This window comes from Emydura macquarii, unplaced genomic scaffold (genome assembly GCF_026122565.2).
Source record: "Emydura macquarii macquarii isolate MOO-44397 ecotype Brisbane River unplaced genomic scaffold, CSIRO-AGI_Emac_v2 contig_2287, whole genome shotgun sequence".
Lineage (NCBI taxonomy): Eukaryota > Metazoa > Chordata > Testudines > Chelidae > Emydura > Emydura macquarii.
Window position 1 is genome coordinate 152,831 of NW_027132424.1, and position 17,996 is coordinate 170,826.

Below are 17,996 nucleotides of genomic sequence, written 5' to 3' on the forward strand. Positions count from 1 at the left end.
ATCACCTTAAAACCTGTAAAATTTACACTAACATTCTTTGAAATAAAGGCATGCTGGGGGGGAAGGAAAATAATTTTTCTTCCCACCCTGGCCTTGTGCAGGAATGGTGATAGTTAGCCACATCCACTGCACAGATGGCCAGGGAGGGAGAAAAGAAGAGAGATAACAGACTTTAACTAGAATTCACACCAATTAACGAACACAAGGTTTGCCCGTGCCTTGACCCCGTTCCCTGTAGCTTAGGCATGACCATTTGTCCAGCTTTTAACTCTTTACTCTCCTACAGTGTGCATTTTTGCCACTGTAAATACCCCTTTGCATGTAAAGAGATTGCAAAGCATGTTCTTACAGAGACACTAATGTCACCCATTGATTACATTTCTATACAGACAAAGAATGAAATCACAGACAAAGGAAAAAAAGATGGACCTTTAATGTTTAGTCAATAACCACCACTCTGTCAGTTTCCTCAGGGAAGCTTGGATCTCCTTGTTTCTCATGCTACAGATGATGGGATTCATTACGGGAGGCACCATAGTATATAAAACAGCCAACACGAGATCCAGCCCTGACGTTGAGCTGGAGATGGGTTTCAGGTAGGCAAATCCGCCAGTAGAAGTAAAGAGTGAGACAACAGTGAGGTGAGGGAGGCAGGTGGAGAAGGCTTTGTGCCGGCCCTGCTCAGAGGCGATTCTCAGCACTGTGATGATGATCTGAACATAAGACACAATTAAAAAGAAAAAACAGATTATCAATAAGCCCACACTACAGACAATGAGCCCAGCTTCAATGACATAGGAATCAGAGCAGGTGAACTTGAGTAGCTGGCGAATTTCACAGAAGAACTGACCCACCGTGTTGCCTCTGCAGAAGGAGATTGCCAACATGTTCCCGGTGTGCAGGGCAGAATTGAGAACACCGCTGGCCCAGGCCCCGGCTGCCATTTGGACAAAACCTCCCCTGTTCATCACTCTCTCGTAGTGCAGTGGCTGGCAGATGGCGATGTAGCGATCGTACGCCATGACAGTGAGAAGGAAAAAATCTTTTCCCATCAAGAAGGGGAGGAAAAAGACTTGGGCAATGCATCCAGCGTAAGAAATGGACCTGGTGTTCATGAGGGAATTGGCCATGGATTTGGGGACGGCAACAGAGATGGAGCCAATGTCTATGATGGACAGGTTCATCAGGAAGAAGTACATGGGGGTGTGAAGGTGGCGGTCGAAGGTTATGGCTGTGATAATGAGAAGATTCCCCACCAGGGCTGCCAGGTAAACCACTAGAAACACCACAAAGTGCAAAATCTGCAGCTCCCGAATGTTGGAGAATCCCAGGAGAAGGAACTCGGTCGCAGTGGTTTGGTTGGACATTTTCTTCCTCAGCACTTTGTGTCCTGCCTGCGGAGGGAAGGAGAAGGGCAACGGTGAGGATTAGAATGACCGAGGGAATGACCCTGATTCCTCTCTCCATAGTAACTGACGATGTGACTGTCCGAGCACAGCCCTGATCACATCCACTGAGCAGGGGCGGTGAGGGCTCCTCGCTGCGGGGCATGGGATGACTAGTCCGGTGCATTATCCCACTGATGTCAATCCGCACATGTCTTGGAAGCTGGGTCAGATCACACCTGTGAAGATTGGAACCAGGGCCTGGCTTGATAAAATGCATTAAGAAGATGGAACAAGGTACATGCTGAATCCAACAGTCCTAGCAAAGAAAGTCCCTCTACTGTGACCAACCGCAGGGTCGTAGCTTGGGCCTTGATCTGAAACTGAAACTGTAAAACACCAGCACAGCCTCAGTCCCATTGCCAGGGAAATACGACATAGACTCACCCAGCGTCTGACACGGCCACTCGGCTGTGATGATTCCACATAGACGGCCTGCTGCCAATTCACACATTGATTTATGGCCCCCAGTGCCAGCCACGCTTACAAAGCTGTGTGACGATGGGTTAGTGGCATGGCTCAGTTACTGCTGTGCTGTATCGTTTCCCTTTGTGACTTTGTGTCTGTGCTGTGCGGGTCAGTGGCAATCAGGACACCTGGGTTCTGTCCTCGGCTCTGCCATTGACCTATTGTATGACCTTCAGCCAGTCACTTCCCCTCCCTGGGACTCTCTTTCCCTCCCTCCCTTTCTCTGCCTGGTCTACTAGGACTGTGAGCTCTTCGGGGGATGGGCTGTGTCTTACAATGTGTATATTTTCTGCACCTCATTACAATATTTGTGTGCTCAGCTGTCAGCAGAGATGGAGCCTGGATACGGTGCTAGACAAAGAGGTTTCTAGTCCCAGTGACCTCCTCCCTGTCCATCTAAGCTCCAAGTCAGAATAGACAGATCTGGCTGCTGGGTGCAACTCTGAAACTGGGTTTGAAACTCCTAGTCCCTATAACACATATTCTGTGGGTATCAGCTTTGCCATTACTCAGTTTTACTTTCATTTGAAACAGAAATCAAACAGATACAACCAAATCAATGGGTTTCCAGTTATGGTGTTATTAGCCAACCTTAAAGTTTCCCCACCCTTGTTTGAAGTTTAAGTCTGGTTGGAAATTTTCAGTTAAATTATGGTTGGTTGGTTGGTTTGTTGGTTGCTTTCTTGGATGGAAAATTTGGGTTTACAGCAAAACAACGTTTTTCTCACCATGTGTCTGTTTTCATTGAAAATCTGTTATGCTGGAAAACTAAATACTCAACAAGCAATCCTGTTTGGTTTTCATCTTAAATTTGCACTTTTCAGCTAGAAGTTCTCACTTGCCTAAAGGAGGAAAAAGAATGGGTTTGGGGTTTCTGATGAAAAGTTGACATTTTCGAAAGGAGGAATTTTTGTTTCTTCTGACTGTCTCTAGTTGTTTGAGTAACTTAACAGTGAAATCCTTAACGAGTGCTGACAGCAATTCTGAGTCGTGTTCTTTAAATTTCCCTTGTGTGTTATTCCCCACACATATATTTAGTTGAAATAGCACACTTACTGTACTGGCCACTATGGATTTTTCCCGAAGAGGTGATGAATCCAGTCGTCCAGCTCCAGGATTCTTCGGTCATTATCTATCTATCTGTTTAGATGACAAAGACACAAGTGTGTAAGAGTCATCTCACCACTCACTCTGAGCATGACCTGACAGAACTAGACTCAGACCGGTTGCTCTCTGCAGCTGAGCAGTGTGTAGCTGGCTTTGAGCGTCACTGGCATTAAAGGAGCGATGCTGAGGGAAGGTGATTTACCCATGTCTATTTCCTAAGGGCTTGTGGGACTCACTCCTGAGAGACCTGAACAGCTCAGAAGCAGAAACCCAGAGGCAAAACTTCGTAGACTCATCCATTGTAAAGCCAAAAGGGGCCGTTCTGCTCCTCTACTCTGACCCCCTGCCTAGCAGAGGCCCTAGGATTTCCCCCAGGGTTTCCTGACTCCAGCCCAGCTTCTGTGCTGTCTGTGTGCTGGGTTTACAAAGGGATTTGGGTACCTAAAGGTGGGGGCAGGTATATACTGGGATTTCCCAAAGCTCCTAAATCTGCCAGGTAGCTAAATCCCATGGTCATCCAATGGGAGTTAGGCACCTCACTTGCTGAGGTGTTACTGCAAATCCCACAAGGCAACTATCAGCTTCTTTAGATGCCTAAACCCCTTTGTAATTCTGGCCCTGGGTCTCTCTTGGCATCTTCCAAGGCCTGGGCTTCTCTTGACTTTCAGAACTATGAAGGCTGGATTTGTAAAGGAGCCTAGGGAGAGTAAGGCATGCATGCACGTCTTGGGGGCCTAACTCCCTTAGACTGCCTTGACAATCCCAGCCTACAACGATAACAAGGGCAGCCAGGCAGCAGGGGTTATAGAGAGGAAGTCAAGTCACCTGGAGCGCTTGTGATCTAAGCCCTGCTACGCAACTGAATTACCTCAGCTCTCCGTGCCTCAGTTGCCCCAACTGTAACCAGGGGGAGAAGACCTGGCAGTGGAGGAATAATTCATAGTGGATGGTGTAAATAAGGGCTTATGCAAAACTTAGTTTTATTTGAACTCTGCCTGGGGTCTCCTAGCCCCTGTACAACCAGAGCAAGAGCCTTGTGTCCGGCAAGTGTAAATGGGAGTGGTTCCCCCTGGGCTTTGTCTGTGGGTTTGGGAGCCCAGGAGGGGGCCGCCCCTCACTCCCAGGCTGGGGTGGCCGCATGGCCGGAGTGAGACTGCTGTTAGCCCTGCCCTGGGGGGCAGAGAGTGGGGGGCACACGGAAGCTCCTGACATGTGATGGGGGAGCTCACATCCCATTGTCTCTCACCCCGCAGGTGTTGGTTCAATTTCAGACTTTACTTTTTTGCAAAAAAAATATTTTTTACTATTTTTTAAATGTTTTAAAGTGTATTTGATATGCTTTGAAACTTTTTACAAATATATTTTTTAATTTAATTGATATCTCTTTTATATTCTGGACCAGCCCCTCCCACCAGGCTGGGCGGATGACAGATGAATGGGGGGATGGCGTGCCCAGCTCCCCCAGTTCTCAGCCTGATGAACTGTTCATGTCCCAGGGATCCCCACTTTGCCAGCTCCCAGAGATCCCTGTCTTGCCAGACTGACACCCTGAGCTGTCCCAGCTCCATTCTGTCCAAATATCCCACCTGCCTGGCTCCCCAGTATGGTCAACTTCCTAAGCTCTTCACTCCCCAAGTGCCCACCTGCTGGGCAGCCAGGTTGCCCATCGCCCTTTGATTCCAGGCTGCCTGGTCAGTTCTTGTGCTGCCAGGTTGCTTGCAATCCCCATTGGCACTTGTGGTGGTTAGATAGGTGGGTGGGCTCCCCAGCTGTCTGGCTTCTCAGGCTCCAAGGAAGCCCAGCTCCTTGGCCTCCTTCTTTCTCCACTGCAAAGGAAATTGGGATCCCTGGCCTGCCCGCCTGGTGCAAAGGTGGAGAGATGTGTTCTCAGGCAGCCTGACGCCATGGGTTGCTTGGCTCCTTGGGATACCCGGGCAGGTAAGGTGCACTGCCTGCAGCCCCAGCTGCCCCGGTGGCTTGCCAGCTTGGTCATCTCCCTGCATGAGATTTTTTTGGGAAAAAAATCATTTCCACCCCTAGTGAAGTGGAATTTTTTTAAATGTCCCTGCTGCAGAAAACGTTGCATTTTCAGCTTTTTGTTCTGCTTTCAAATCGGGGCCGAGGAGCGGGAATCAGAAATGCAATATTTTCCACGCAATGTAAGTGGTGATTCCCACGGAGCTCTCTCACTCACTCTGTCTCTGAAATAAAAGGCACAGGGTTTGTGGAAGAGCTGGACCAGTGACCGTGATGTGGCCAATCTGGGCTGGCGGCCAGTGCCGTGTCCAGGAACCAGAGGCCAATGGGTGCCTCTGAAGTCAGGAGCCAGGTGTCAGAGCTGAAACAGGGTCAGCACGGAGTCAGAAACCAAATAACCATAGCCTGGGGTTGTAGCCAGGGCAGTCAGCAACCAGGGCTGGGAACAGGGCAGGGCTGGACTCAGTGACCGGGAATTAAGCCAGGAGTCAGGTAGCGAACACAGGGTCTCTAGCAGCAAAAAAACCAGGATCCATCTTCTTGCACAAACAACTTCCTCTGCCTCTTTTTGGCCTAAACAATGTCCCTGCCCTGGGCTGGAAAACCGCCCACAGACACAAAGCACTCTGCTTCAACAACGTCAGCCTAAGTCACAAACGTCAGCCTAAGTCCCCTAAGGCCAGTGGACAACGTTATGTAGGCACTAGACGGTGCAGGTAGGTACCTAGGGCAGTTTAAAAAAATGCCACAACTGTTTGGCACCGAATTCCCAATGGGTTTTAGACACTTTTGAGAATCCCTCGTTAGTATCTGTTAATAAATACGAACCCTTTTAGTTCTTTTTGTATATTCGGTTCATGTATATATCAGCTATTCTTTAGAATCTGTATGATATTAACAAAGAGTACGTCTGAATTCTAAGGTGCCCCTGTTCCCATTTGTATAATGGCTTAGCCTGTGCTATGTACCTGTGGCTCAAGTCCAACCACGTACGGGACGTAGACAAAGTGATGCTCTTTTTTATACCATCATCACCCTCGTGTTAAACCCTGTGATCTACAGCTTGACAAACAAGGCGGTGAAGGATACTGTGAGGAGACTGAGGAGGAGGAGAAAGTTTTTATGAATGATTTAAACATTTGGGAGCTGTGCAGTTCAAAGGAGGACGTTTTATAAAAATAAAGTAAAATTACCAAACAATTTCTTCTGCCTGGGTTCACACGACATGTAAGGTAGAGTCATTTCCTGGCTCCACGCTGAACTCACTGTGTCAGGTATAGACCTAAAAGTTTTAAGGTCAGGAGGGGTCATTATCACCCTCCAATCCAGACAAATTCATGATTGTTTCCTGTGGCATCTTTTCTACCCACTCATTTCTACGATTCTGTCGTAGGAGCACCAGTTGGAAAGCTAAAGCCAAGCAGGGAAAGGCTATTTTAGGCAGGATGAGCTGTGAGTGAAGTTCTGGAACAGCCTCCCAAGGGGAGCAGTGGACGCAAAAAACTGAGCTGGCTTCAAAACTGAGCTTGATACATTTATGGAGGGGATGGTATGATGGGAGAGCCTAGTTTGGCAACTGACCGATCTTTGGCTACTGGTGGTAGACATGCCAATGGCCTGTGAAGGGACATTACGTAGGGTGGGTTCTGAGTTATTACAGAGAAATCTTTCTCGGGTGTCTGGCTGGTGAGTCTTGCCCACATGCTCAGGGTTTAACTGATCACCATATTTGGGGTTGGGAAGGAATTTTCCCCCAGGGCAGATTGGCAAAGGCTCTGGGGTTTTTCGTCTTCCTCTGTGGCATGGGGTACAGCTCACTTGCTGGTGGATTCTCTGTACCTTAAAGTCTTTAAACCATGATCTGAGGACTTCAATAACTCAGTCATAGTTAGAGGTTTATTACAGGAGTGGGTGGGTGAGGTTCTGTGGCCTGCGTTGTGCAGGAGGTCAGACTAGATGATCATATTGATCCCTTCTGACCTTAGAGTCTATGAGTCATTCCAGTGAAGTTAGGGTTCTTGGTTCCTGAGATCACCTGTGTAATAAGATTAATGCAAAACTTCTTGGTCCTTTGCCTTATTTTTAGAATTTTTTTCAGCATTGATCTCACCATATAACATGCAAGGGAGTTAGCTAGCACTTTCCATCTATGGGGACTATGCTCTTCTACCATAGATTGCTAATTCTGTGGCTCAATAGATGAATCCAGTGTCCAGGGCTCCCTATCCAGAATCTGCATAACCTTAGTTGTACCTAACCTAACAAAGCGTGGGGAAAGGCATAGCAAGCTGAGGTGTCAGCTCTGACTCTGAGAGTAAAAGATAGCAGAATTTTGTAATAGATCTCAGAGAGAGAGAGAGAGAGAGAGAGAGAGAGAGATGGGGACGGAAAGAGAGAGACAGAGGAGCAGCCTTTGTTTTCACCATCACTTGCATAATTTTTGTAAAGGAAACTGAAAGCAGTTCCAAGTCAGCATCATATCAATCTATTAGAATTCTTTGTGGGGGTCAACAAACACGTGGACAAGGGTGATCCAGTTATTTAGTATACCTGGACTTTCATAGAGCCTTTGACAAGGTCCTTCACCAAAGGCTCTTAAGGAAACTGAGCAGTCACGGAAAAAGAGGGAAGGTCCTTTCGTGGATTGGTTAAAAGGCAGGAAACAAAGGTTAGGAATAAATGGCCATTTTTCAGACTATTAGAAACCATTAGGAAAGGGCTAGATAATAAGACAGTCAATATTATAATGCCACTACATAAATCCATGGTACACCCACACCTTGAATACTGTGTGCAGTTCTGGTTTCCCTATCTCAAAAAATATATTAGAATTGGAAAAGGAACAGAGCAGGGCAACAAAAATGATTAACTCGATGCAACAGATTAAAAGGACTGAGACTTTTCAACTTGGAAAAGAGGTGACTGAGGAGGAATATGATAGAGGTCTATATAGTCATGACTGGTGTGGAGAAAGTGAAGAAGGAAGTGTTATTTACCCTTTCACATAACACAAGAACCCGGAGTTACCCAATGAAATTACTAAGAAACAGGTTAAACAAACAAACAGAAGTATCTCTTCATATAATGCACAGTCAACCTGTGGAACTTGTTGCCAGGGGATGTTGTGAAGGCCAGTAGTACAACTGGGTTAAAAAAAAATAGATAAGCTCATGGAGGATAGGTCCATCAATAGCTAGTAGCCAAGATGCTCTGGGTGACCTTAAATCTCTGACTGCCAGATGCTGGGACTGGACGACAGGGGCTGGATCACTCCATGATTGTCCTGTTCTGTTCATTCCCTTTAAAGCACCTGGCATTGACCATTGTTGGAAGACAGGATCCTGGGCTAGATAGATCATTGATCTGAACCAGTACGGCTGTTCTTACATTCACAGAACTCTTTGGCACACTCAGCACAAATTCACAAATAGTTTACGTTGACCCAAAACAAGATTTTTCAAAGAATTAACTATTCATCCATAAAATTGTCACTCAGCTTGGGTGGGAACTAACTGGCCTACAAGAAACCCTCCACCTCCCATGCAACAATCCATTCCACACAGGACACCAAAACCAGGAGCCAGTTTCTGGCCCCAACCTCTTGTGATAATTGGGCCTACAATTTTACCCTAAGCATGAATTTAACTGCAGAAGTGAGTGAAAGTTCATAAGATGCCGCGATAGCCTCGAAGAACAAACGTCGAGTGGAAAAGGTACAAAATAGAGACAGAAAGACTGAGTGTTTCTGGGGTTGGTCCTGCTTTGAGCAGGGGGTTGGACTAGATGACCTCCTGAGGTCCCTTCCAACTCTAATATTCTATGATTCTATGATTCTATGAGTGAGTCCAAACAAAAAGGCCTAAATCAGGGACTGTGTTAAGATCATGCCTGGTAAACAAGCAAAGTGTGGAATCAGAAATCAGTGAACCAAAACTGGTGTGTGTGAAACTAGGCCTCATTGGTGGACAAAGTAATGAGGGAGTGGCTATTCCACTCACCGGTCTCTTTTGGAATCTTTACGGAAAGAGAGACCTTGGATAGAAATTGACTACTAGACACTGCTACCCTCACCTCCTCCTGGGACCCTGGCCTTCTTCATCCTGATCTTGAAAGATGTCCTGGCTAGACCAGGGTCAAAGAGAGAGAGACAAAAGATATCACCACCTTTACTGGTTCCAGCTGGATTCTAAAAACCACCTGTGATAAAATGGGATTGGACTGCAACAACAACAACTACAGGAGCTCCAGCCCATCTCAACTAACATTTCCTTTCCCCCAAAGGACATCTATGACCATCTTTGATACCATCTAAGAAACTGTCAAACAAGAGCGTTTTTTCCTTCTAAAAACTCTCTCCAGCTAAAGGGAAAGGGAAGGAGGGATGTTGTTAAAATGAAAGCCTGACTTCATACTTTACCTTCCAAATACTTTGACTGCTTTTCCTTCTTTTCTGTATCTTTAATAAAGGGTTAAAATATTTTTAATGGTGTGTATGCCATGGTGCCAAGCAAGCTGGGGTCTCTGTATACCAAACCTTGTTTAACTCTGTTTAATGTTGCACAGCGACTGGGTTACATTAGCACCTTTGGCCCATGCCAAATCAACACAAGACCAACAAGCCAGATGTTGCCTCTTTTACTCACATGGAGTAATATTTTACTCAGCGAGTAGCCCTATTAAAATCAGTGGGACCAATCTCAGGGTAAGGTCCTGCCCCATGTGAGGGAAGAAGGAAGAAATGGGTCTTTAAACTGCTAGTGGTTGTAATAAAAATGAGAGTTCTGTGGCACTTTAAAGACATGACTCCTTCGCTCACCCTGGCCAATGGTTACTGTCACTAGTAGCTCCATTGACTTCAGAGGGACGATTCGTGTGGGTAACCATTCACTAATGTGACCAAGGGGTTAATTAGCTGGTCCTCAGTGCGCACCCAGAACTGGTCACTAGCACCTGAGGGGGCAGATTTTAACCGGTGGGATATGGACATAAACACAATCTGTATCCCATTTCCTGAGCTGGGCAGCGCTTAGCTGTTCTGATGGTAACTGCTAACAGCACAGGAACCAAACTCACCCAGGGTGTAATCTCACTGCCCAGAGAGGAGTTACTCCCGGAACAGATCTGGCCCCCTGATGTTTACACAGAACTGGCTGGATTCCCCTCGATGCCCTTCGGAGTTAACATCTGTTTTGTCTCTAGCCTTTGCCCCAAAGACATTTCCACCACTTGCTTCTCTGGGACCCAGTGGGGATGAGCGTTGGGGAAATTTGTCTCGTGAGAATGAAGTCATCCACCAACTCTGCTGCATGTGATGGGGCCAGAGCCTCCTCTGGTGAAAGCTCCATTGACTTGCATGAGGCGATGCCAATTTACTCCAGCTGCCAACCCAGAAAGTTTTGTTCCTCCTCTTTGGTGAGTCCCGCAAGGTCTCATTGAGTTGCTATAATTTAACATCAAGTTAGTTTCAGCCTTAACCACGACTGAGAAGTCAGCAAGCACCTCCCATCTCTAGGGCGCTTAATGCAATGGGCCAAATTCATCCTGAATGTAACTTGGTGGACTCCAGTGTCGTTACACCAGTTGAGCCCACTGAATGTTAACGATCCCTCTGCGACCTGTGTGAAGTTGAAAATCTTTTTCATGATCGTTTCAAAGACTTTTTAATAATGCCCAGTGGGACCCATTAATCTTAACTGCCTTTTGTTGGTAGCTGATCAGCAGAGCTTAATTGTGAAGCGATAAATCAATACAAATAACAGATCAATAACATTATGATAATAAAAGTCCATATGGGCACTAGACCAGGTAGCTATCAAGCTGCTTAGATACCAAGGTGATGGGCACCTTGGACATACCTAAGGTGCATAGATATGGATCATTTTTCCAGTGCGATGATCCCAGTTGCAAGCTGACTGCAAAGCTAAAGTTATATTCTCTGAGGCTGAGTGACTCTGGAGAAAGCTAATTTGTGGTTTGAACAGAAAGGGCAGCAGCAATTCAGAGTGAAGTTTGTACCATCTCTGATGTGAGATGAATTGTCGGGTCTCACACTTGTTCACAATGGAAAGACAATAAATAATTGTCTTTATAATATACAATGAATAATATAATAAACTCGTTTACAATGGAAAGGCAATAAATAATTGTCTTTATAATATACAATGAATAATAATTTCAATCAAGAATCAATAATTTCATTCTGTGGATGTCAGATCAATTCTCCAATTCATCAAGATCGTTTTGAGTGCTAGTCCTATCCTCCAAAGTTGCTCCCTGACACCAGTAATTTGCTTCTGGACATGTTGTTGGGGCTGGAAATTAAAATTCTACCATTCCCTGATCCTTCCCAACCGCTACCTGCCAAAATTGTCCACTTCTTTCTTAAAGTGTGGTGCCCAAGTATGGACAAAATACTCCAGCGGCAGAACAATTACCTAGCATGTCTTGCATATAATACTGCTGTTAATATGTCTGGGACGAAGTGGGGATTTTTGTAATGTTTTTATATGTGCCTCAGTTTCCCCTATAAGTGTCTTGAGTACCTAATCAGGGGGAAAGAGTTAAATTTGCTAGCAGGGCAGCCAAAGAAAGATACGTGAGTGTATGACTTCTGGTCTGGGTGGAATGAAGGGTCATTAAGGAACTTCTTGAAACTGAACCAATTTAACAAGAGGGCCGGAGAGGCAATGACTCAGAATTCTAAGTCTGTCTTCTCAACCCTTTCCTGTGTGGTTTCACCTGCAAATTTTATAACAATTAGCATATAAGGTAGATATGTTTGTGGGTAGATAGATACTATCTATCTATCTATCTATCTATCTGATCCAGAATGACCTGTAACAACAACTCAGGTCTCAACTTATAGACCTAAAGGTATGTCAGTTGGTGGCAGGCTGCTATAGTCGTTTGGTCCAGACATTAGAGGGAGACATATAAATGCACATACGTGGTGCATATTTATCCTAGGACACCACATCCATAAAACTCTGTGACGTATAACTGATCTACCAAAGAGAAGAGATGGAAGTCAGCACAGTTGCAGCCTGCATGGAGATTTCTGTGGCACTCAGCTATCGGACACGTTTCTAGAGCTGAGAGAAACCTGTGCCAGAAATCTTCTCACGTTAAGTATAAGGGGGAATGGGTTCGGACACAGGGTCAAAATTCAAGCATCTGTGAATCATTGAGCGTCATCGTGACTCATGTGAGACGCTCTGTTAACTTCACTGGACGTTTGCCCACGTAAGAATTCAGGAAGCCCCTCCATGTGCGGCACTGACTTTTCCAAGGATTTGGGGGTTGCCGTACGTGGCTGTCATGGAGAGCACGTGTTGGAGAGACTGTTTCCAGGCTGTGGTGGAATGGAACAAGAGCAATGGCTGGCTGGCAAAGAGGAGCAATCCCTATTATTGAGTGTGATACAGGGGAAAGTTAGGAAACAGGACAGCTCCCCCATGTCCCGCCCAGGACCCTGTTCTTCCTGACAGCCACAGGGTACAACACGGTGGAATTATTCATGCATTGTGGTGAGGAGATCACACCCCAGGAAGGGCTGGGAGATGAAGAGGGAACAAAGATCCTCAGAATTCAGGAGGAGGAAGAGAGAGGAAACATCTGCCTTCTCTCCAGCAGGGACGCTGAGGGAGGTCCTGAAATGTTGAAGAAAAGAATGAGGCGATGAGGATTTCACTCCATCAAAGATATTGGAGACACAACAGGAATGAATCTGCTCCCAAAGGTGAAATGAGGGTGATGGAGGGGCAGCTATAATGATGGTGCATGAGGCTGGCTGCTCTTTGACAATGTCTGCAGCCCGATGCTGCCTCGGCACGTCCACGTCATATCACGGTGACATGGCACCGCTCTACAGCACAGTCCCTGCAAAGCAACAGCTACGGAACCACAATCTTATTGCGCCTCTCTGCTGATTTGCCTGATGACCAGTCAACTCGCTCTCACCTCTCCCAGCTCCCAGACATTCAAAGGATCCACTTGAAACCCCAGCCCTGGAGCAGAGGTGGTAGAAAACCTTGTTTTGTTCTGAAAGGCTGACTTCTTTGCCATTTGTTACTAAGGGTAAGTTGCCTGGCAAAAGGTGCTGTGAACGTGGTTTAAGTTGCCTGGCAACATCCCAGTCGATTTTCTTTGGGAACTAGTCCCATGGGGTCACCAAAACATATACAGGTGACTGCAATGCTGCACATGGGGAAAGGTGCTGTGAACGTGACATTCTATGTCTGTGCAGCTGCACTGGGCAAGAATTTATATAGAGACATAAAAAATTGAACAAGAAGAAGAAGACCTCCTGAGGTCCCTTCCAACTCTATGATTCTATGATTCTAAGAAGAAGGACACCTCTCTTTTGGTGTCATTCCTCTCTTACTTACCCCAGTTTTACAGCAGCGCATCTCTATTGACGTCCTCATTTATACTAGGGTAAGTGAGAGCCAAATTGTTTCCTGATTAGCTCCTCAAAAAGCTTCAATTGTCCTTTTAGTTTTCACGTTAACTCAATTACTGTAATGCACCTTTAAGTGCACACGTTTCTTTTTATTGCTTTCTTTTTATTTTATTGATTTCCACCACAACACAAATCTATTGGTAAAAAATTGAAAGAAAAAAAAATTAAAAAAAAAAAAAAAAGGTCAAGGAAAAGAAAGGTAAAGGATCTGGATGAGAGGGAAAAGAGTAAGAAGAGGGCCAGCAAGGGGGAAGGAGAATGACATCTCAGTTTCCATCCATTAGTGATTAATCAAAAGCTCCTAAAAGTTCGAGTTAATCTTTCCAAATTTGTCTGAGGTCCTTCTTCTTCTAAATATTACTTGCTCTTTGCCATGTCAGCCAGGTTGCTGTGCCAAATTTCTATCCCTGGAGGCAATCTGCTTACATCTTCCATAGTAGCCGGAAACCTTTGCTGTCACACAAGTGTAGTTTGTGAACTCATGTATGTTAAAAAGCCCCAAAATGGCTGAGAACTGAACAATTGGACAATAACAGATGGTGAATCCCGGTGATAATGGAATCTGGTGATATACGAAGCAGAAAGAGCTCTCAACCATTCTTGTATCTGTTTCCATCATTTCTTACAGACTCAATACACATTCTAGTCTTCAGAATGGTGTTTGGGGTGATTGTGTGTGCTGGTTAAGTTGTATATGTGGTTGTGTTGATCTATGTGTAGCTTGTGCTGCATTTGTGTTGATTTGTGTCTGTGGTCAACAAGGCTTTGTGTCCTGGTTAGGGGGTATGTGTGGTTGGGGTTATTGTGTATGCTGGCTGAGTTGCAGTGTGGGTGGTTGTGATGATTTGTGTGGGGGTTGTGTTGTGCTGGCAGATTTGGGTTGATCTGTGTGGGTGTGTGCTGCATATATACATATTTCCTTTGCTAGGTGAAACTCATTTTGTGCCTTAACCTTTCTGATTGTCTCTGTATGTGCTTGTGGTATTCTTTTGTACTTATCCTCAGCTATTTGTCCATGTTTTCAGGTTTTACAGGATACCTTCTGGTTTTTCAGGCTTACTATGCTTCAGAATGACACGGGTCACAATCCTGGAATCTCATTACAGAGATTGTCACCAGGTCAGTCATGGGCAATGTTTGGCATTTCAAACAAACGGCTCTTTTTTCCCATTGAAAATTTCTCTCAATGGTGATTAGGTGAATATGTCCCATTTCAGCATTTCACAATCCTCAGCTTCAACATTCTGCATTACGTCAAAATTCTAAGATAAGCTGATTATCATCTGCATTTCATATCCCTACCGTGTGCATATCATGCTCCTGCATCCCAGGTAAAATTACACGCTTCCCCTGACTAGGACATACACACCTGAATGCACGTGGGTGTGCCCCTGTGTGTGTGTTATTATTCCAAAGACTTTGTTTGAAATCTGAAATTTTAGATTTTTGTTGTGTGCTTGATTCTGTAGGGATGGGCATTAATTGTGTGCCAGATTATATCTCTAGTTATGCTGCATGTTGGTCATTACTTCATTATTATAAATTTCAACCCTATCAGTGCTTTCTGGCAGCAGCTAGGTGCTTATGAAAAAGGTGATGTTCAAATATCAGGCCATGAACACAGCACTTTTAACAGCAAATCTCTAATGGTTATCAGAAGCCTTGTGTCTAATAGGAGATTTGAGAAATCAGCAGATTTTATGAGGGGTGTGCTCTCTTCTTTGGATTAGTGAATATCCTTATTTGTCTCTTTAGTGGGCCAATTTCAAATATTAGTCAAGGGGAAAACCTGGCTTCAACCATAACATTCTGGACCAATTCCCCTCTCAAAACAGATACCAGTTTGTTATGATTGGATCGAACTTCTAAATCGGATGTGCTTCCGAAACACTTGAGTACGGGTAAGGTCTGGTCAATGTTCCTAGATGTGGGTTTCTCAACACTCCCCCTGTTTCATCAGGCATGAGCCACTCAGTGTTGAAGACCTTGATAGTGTTGTCATGGCTTTTGAGGCATAGCTTCTCCATGACCTATTCCATGTTTTCTGGTACGAAAGAATGGATCCAATCCAGAATGATAAAATGGACAAAGACATGTTCCCCAAATTGTCACAGCAATTTTAGCCAAGCAAGCATTGGCAGAACTCGTTAATTTGACTAACTAACCCCATGTTCTTTCACATCGTGTCTCAGGACCAGATGTTCAAAGGTACTGAGGGTTCAATCTTCAGATTTAGGCGCATGGATAATTTACAGAATCTGGCCCTGGGCACTTTTGAAAATATTAGCCATAAATGTTAGGTGCTGGATAGCTCTAAAAAAAAAAAGTTACATATCCTTGACGAAAAATGAAACTATCCAATTCCCTTTAGGAGAGCTTTGAGAGAGATCTTTCTGTAATATGGGGTGGGAGTAAAGAAAATGTCTAAAAAACGTTGTGTGTGTTAAACAAAATCTTGATGCCATTTCTGTGGAAATTGAGGTGGAAATATGACATTCCTAGAGTGTGTTGAAAGTTATGCATGGTCTCATTGCTGTATGCTAACACTGAGAAGTTTTACAACACCGATAGACACTTTGAAATGTTTTAATATTTATGTCAAAGTATGATATCTCCATCTCCACAAGAGCATATAAGCATAGGTAGACACCTCTTCTTGCATAAATTTCAAATCTTATTGAAAAAACAGTAAATGGGATCATCATCCGCTCTTATATAATGGAGGGAACAGAGGCCCAAAGAGAGATAGTGATAAGCCCAAAGTCAGGGAATGGTTGAGCCAGGAATAAAGACCAGATCTCTGGAATCAAATTCTACTGTCCACTCCTCTGGAATCTGGTGGATTCTGCCATGGAAATATGGGTAAATGTGAGCCCAGCAATGGGGTTTTTCTGAGGTTATCATATGAAGCCAATGGAGTCACATTTAATTCCTTTAATCTACAAAAATAATCACAGACGTTGTGACTAAAGAAATACACAAACATGTTCAGGAAGCTGAGATGTGTTCAATAGAGATGCCAGATGGTGGCTAAATTTCCAATGTGAATTAACTTCAGCCTTTTTTGAAACTTTTACCCCAAATGCCTCTGCCATCTGGAGTCTTGACTCAAGCGTTGGGAGGGCAAACAGCAGGGACAAACCAGAATTGAAAATATGGCTCTTTTGTAATGGAAGTTTGACTCTCAACAGCAAAATTTGTTTGATTTCCCTCATGCATGTTTGCTGGAGGTTTCTTCTACAGGAAATAAAACAACCGTCACAGACTTCATCATTCTGGGATTCGGGAATCTCCCTCAACTGCAGGTTCTTCTCTTCCTTCTCTTTCTAATGATCTACATCCTGACCATGGTTGGGAACATCCTCTTCATTGTACTCATTGTGACTGATCAGCACCTTCACTCCCTCATGTACTTCTTCCTGGGGAACTTGTCCTGCTTGGAGACCTGCTACTCCTCCACCATCCTGCCCAGGCTGCTGGCCAATCTCCTGACCGGGGACAGAACCATTTCTGTTACTGGATGCATCACACAATTATATTTCTTTGGCTCTCTGGGAGGCACAGAATGTTCTCTCTTATCGATGATGTCCTACAATCGGTATTTAGTAATATGCAAACCCCTGCATTATGCAGCCCTTACGAATGGCAGGTTGTGCCTCGAGCTAGTGGCTGGGTTGTGGATAGGTGGATTTCTGTCTGTTTCCATCTTTATATTTATGATGTCACAATTAACATTCTGTGGCCCCAATGAAATGGACCATTTCTTTTGTGATTTTAGCACAATAATAAAACTGTCCTGCAGTGACACCCATATCGTGGAAGTTACCAGTTTCATATCTTCCTCCATATTCACATTTCCTCCTTTTCTACTGACTCTGGCATCCTATGTCTGTATCATCTCCACCATCCTGAGAATCCCTTCCACCAGCGGGAGGCAAAAGACCTTTTCCACATGCTTTTCCCACCTCATCGTGGTGACCATTTTCTATGCGAGTCTGATCATTGTGTATTTGGTATCAGAGTTGGATGCACTGAGGGACCTGAACAAAGTGTTCTCTGTCTTCTATGGAGTCTTGACTCCACTGGTCAACCCTCTCATCTACAGCCTGAGAAACAAGGAGGTAAAAGAAGCCTTGAGAAAAGCTGTCCTTAGATTTTTTGTCTTTTAAATCAATACATGGTTAATATGTGTGTTTGTGTGTGTGCCATCAGACTTGTTTTGGAGGAAAATTAGGGCATCAAGCCATAGCGTTAGATATTCACTGCGCCCTCATTCCCACACTAAAGCCTGAAGAATACTATGCATCCCTCCTGAATCTGGATTATTATTCTTTGAGAATAGATGAATTTGAAAGTAAATATTTTACTTAGTTCATGAGAAGAAAAGAATTAAAATGAGATGCTTAAGAAATTTAGCATTTGTCGTCTCTTTCTTTGTCTCGAATGAACTTAAAACTGGAGTAAAACATACTTTTCACACTTTCCGTTATGTTAAAACTCATTTGAAATATGTGTGTAGACCACACTTGCAGACATTC

The 17,996-nt window shown here is 44.6% G+C and overlaps 2 protein-coding genes across 2 annotated transcripts; one reads left to right on the forward strand and one right to left on the reverse strand.

The window, feature by feature from the left end:
- Nucleotides 1–431: 431 nt before the first annotated feature.
- Nucleotides 432–3,042, reverse strand: LOC137161219 (olfactory receptor 14A16-like). Its single transcript, XM_067560324.1, has 2 exons — nucleotides 2,970–3,042; nucleotides 432–1,276 (listed from the first exon to the last, which is right to left on the reverse strand). Exons 1-2 carry the CDS (start codon nucleotides 3,040–3,042, stop codon nucleotides 432–434), a joined length of 918 nt encoding a protein of 305 aa, XP_067416425.1.
- Nucleotides 3,043–15,626: 12,584 nt separating this feature from the next.
- LOC137161220 (olfactory receptor 6N1-like) lies at nucleotides 15,627–17,627 on the forward strand. Its single transcript, XM_067560325.1, has 2 exons — nucleotides 15,627–15,666; nucleotides 16,702–17,627. Exons 1-2 carry the CDS (start codon nucleotides 15,627–15,629, stop codon nucleotides 17,625–17,627), a joined length of 966 nt encoding a protein of 321 aa, XP_067416426.1.
- Nucleotides 17,628–17,996: the final 369 nt, after the last annotated feature.

What these genes read in the sequence shown, in the direction of transcription:
- LOC137161219 (XM_067560324.1), bottom strand. Translation starts at nt 3,042, where the DNA reads ATGACCGAAGAATCCTGGAGCTGGACGACTGGATTCATCACCTCTTCG. An exon ending in AATCCATAGTGGCCAGTACA is followed by an intron (nt 1,277 to 2,969) that starts GTAAGTGTGCTA and finishes TGGTGTTTCTAG; the next exon opens with TGGTTTACCTGGCAGCCCTG.
- LOC137161220 (XM_067560325.1), top strand. Translation starts at nt 15,627, where the DNA reads ATGTTCTTTCACATCGTGTCTCAGGACCAGATGTTCAAAG. An exon ending in TCAGGACCAGATGTTCAAAG is followed by an intron (nt 15,667 to 16,701) that starts GTACTGAGGGTT and finishes TTTCTTCTACAG; the next exon opens with GAAATAAAACAACCGTCACA.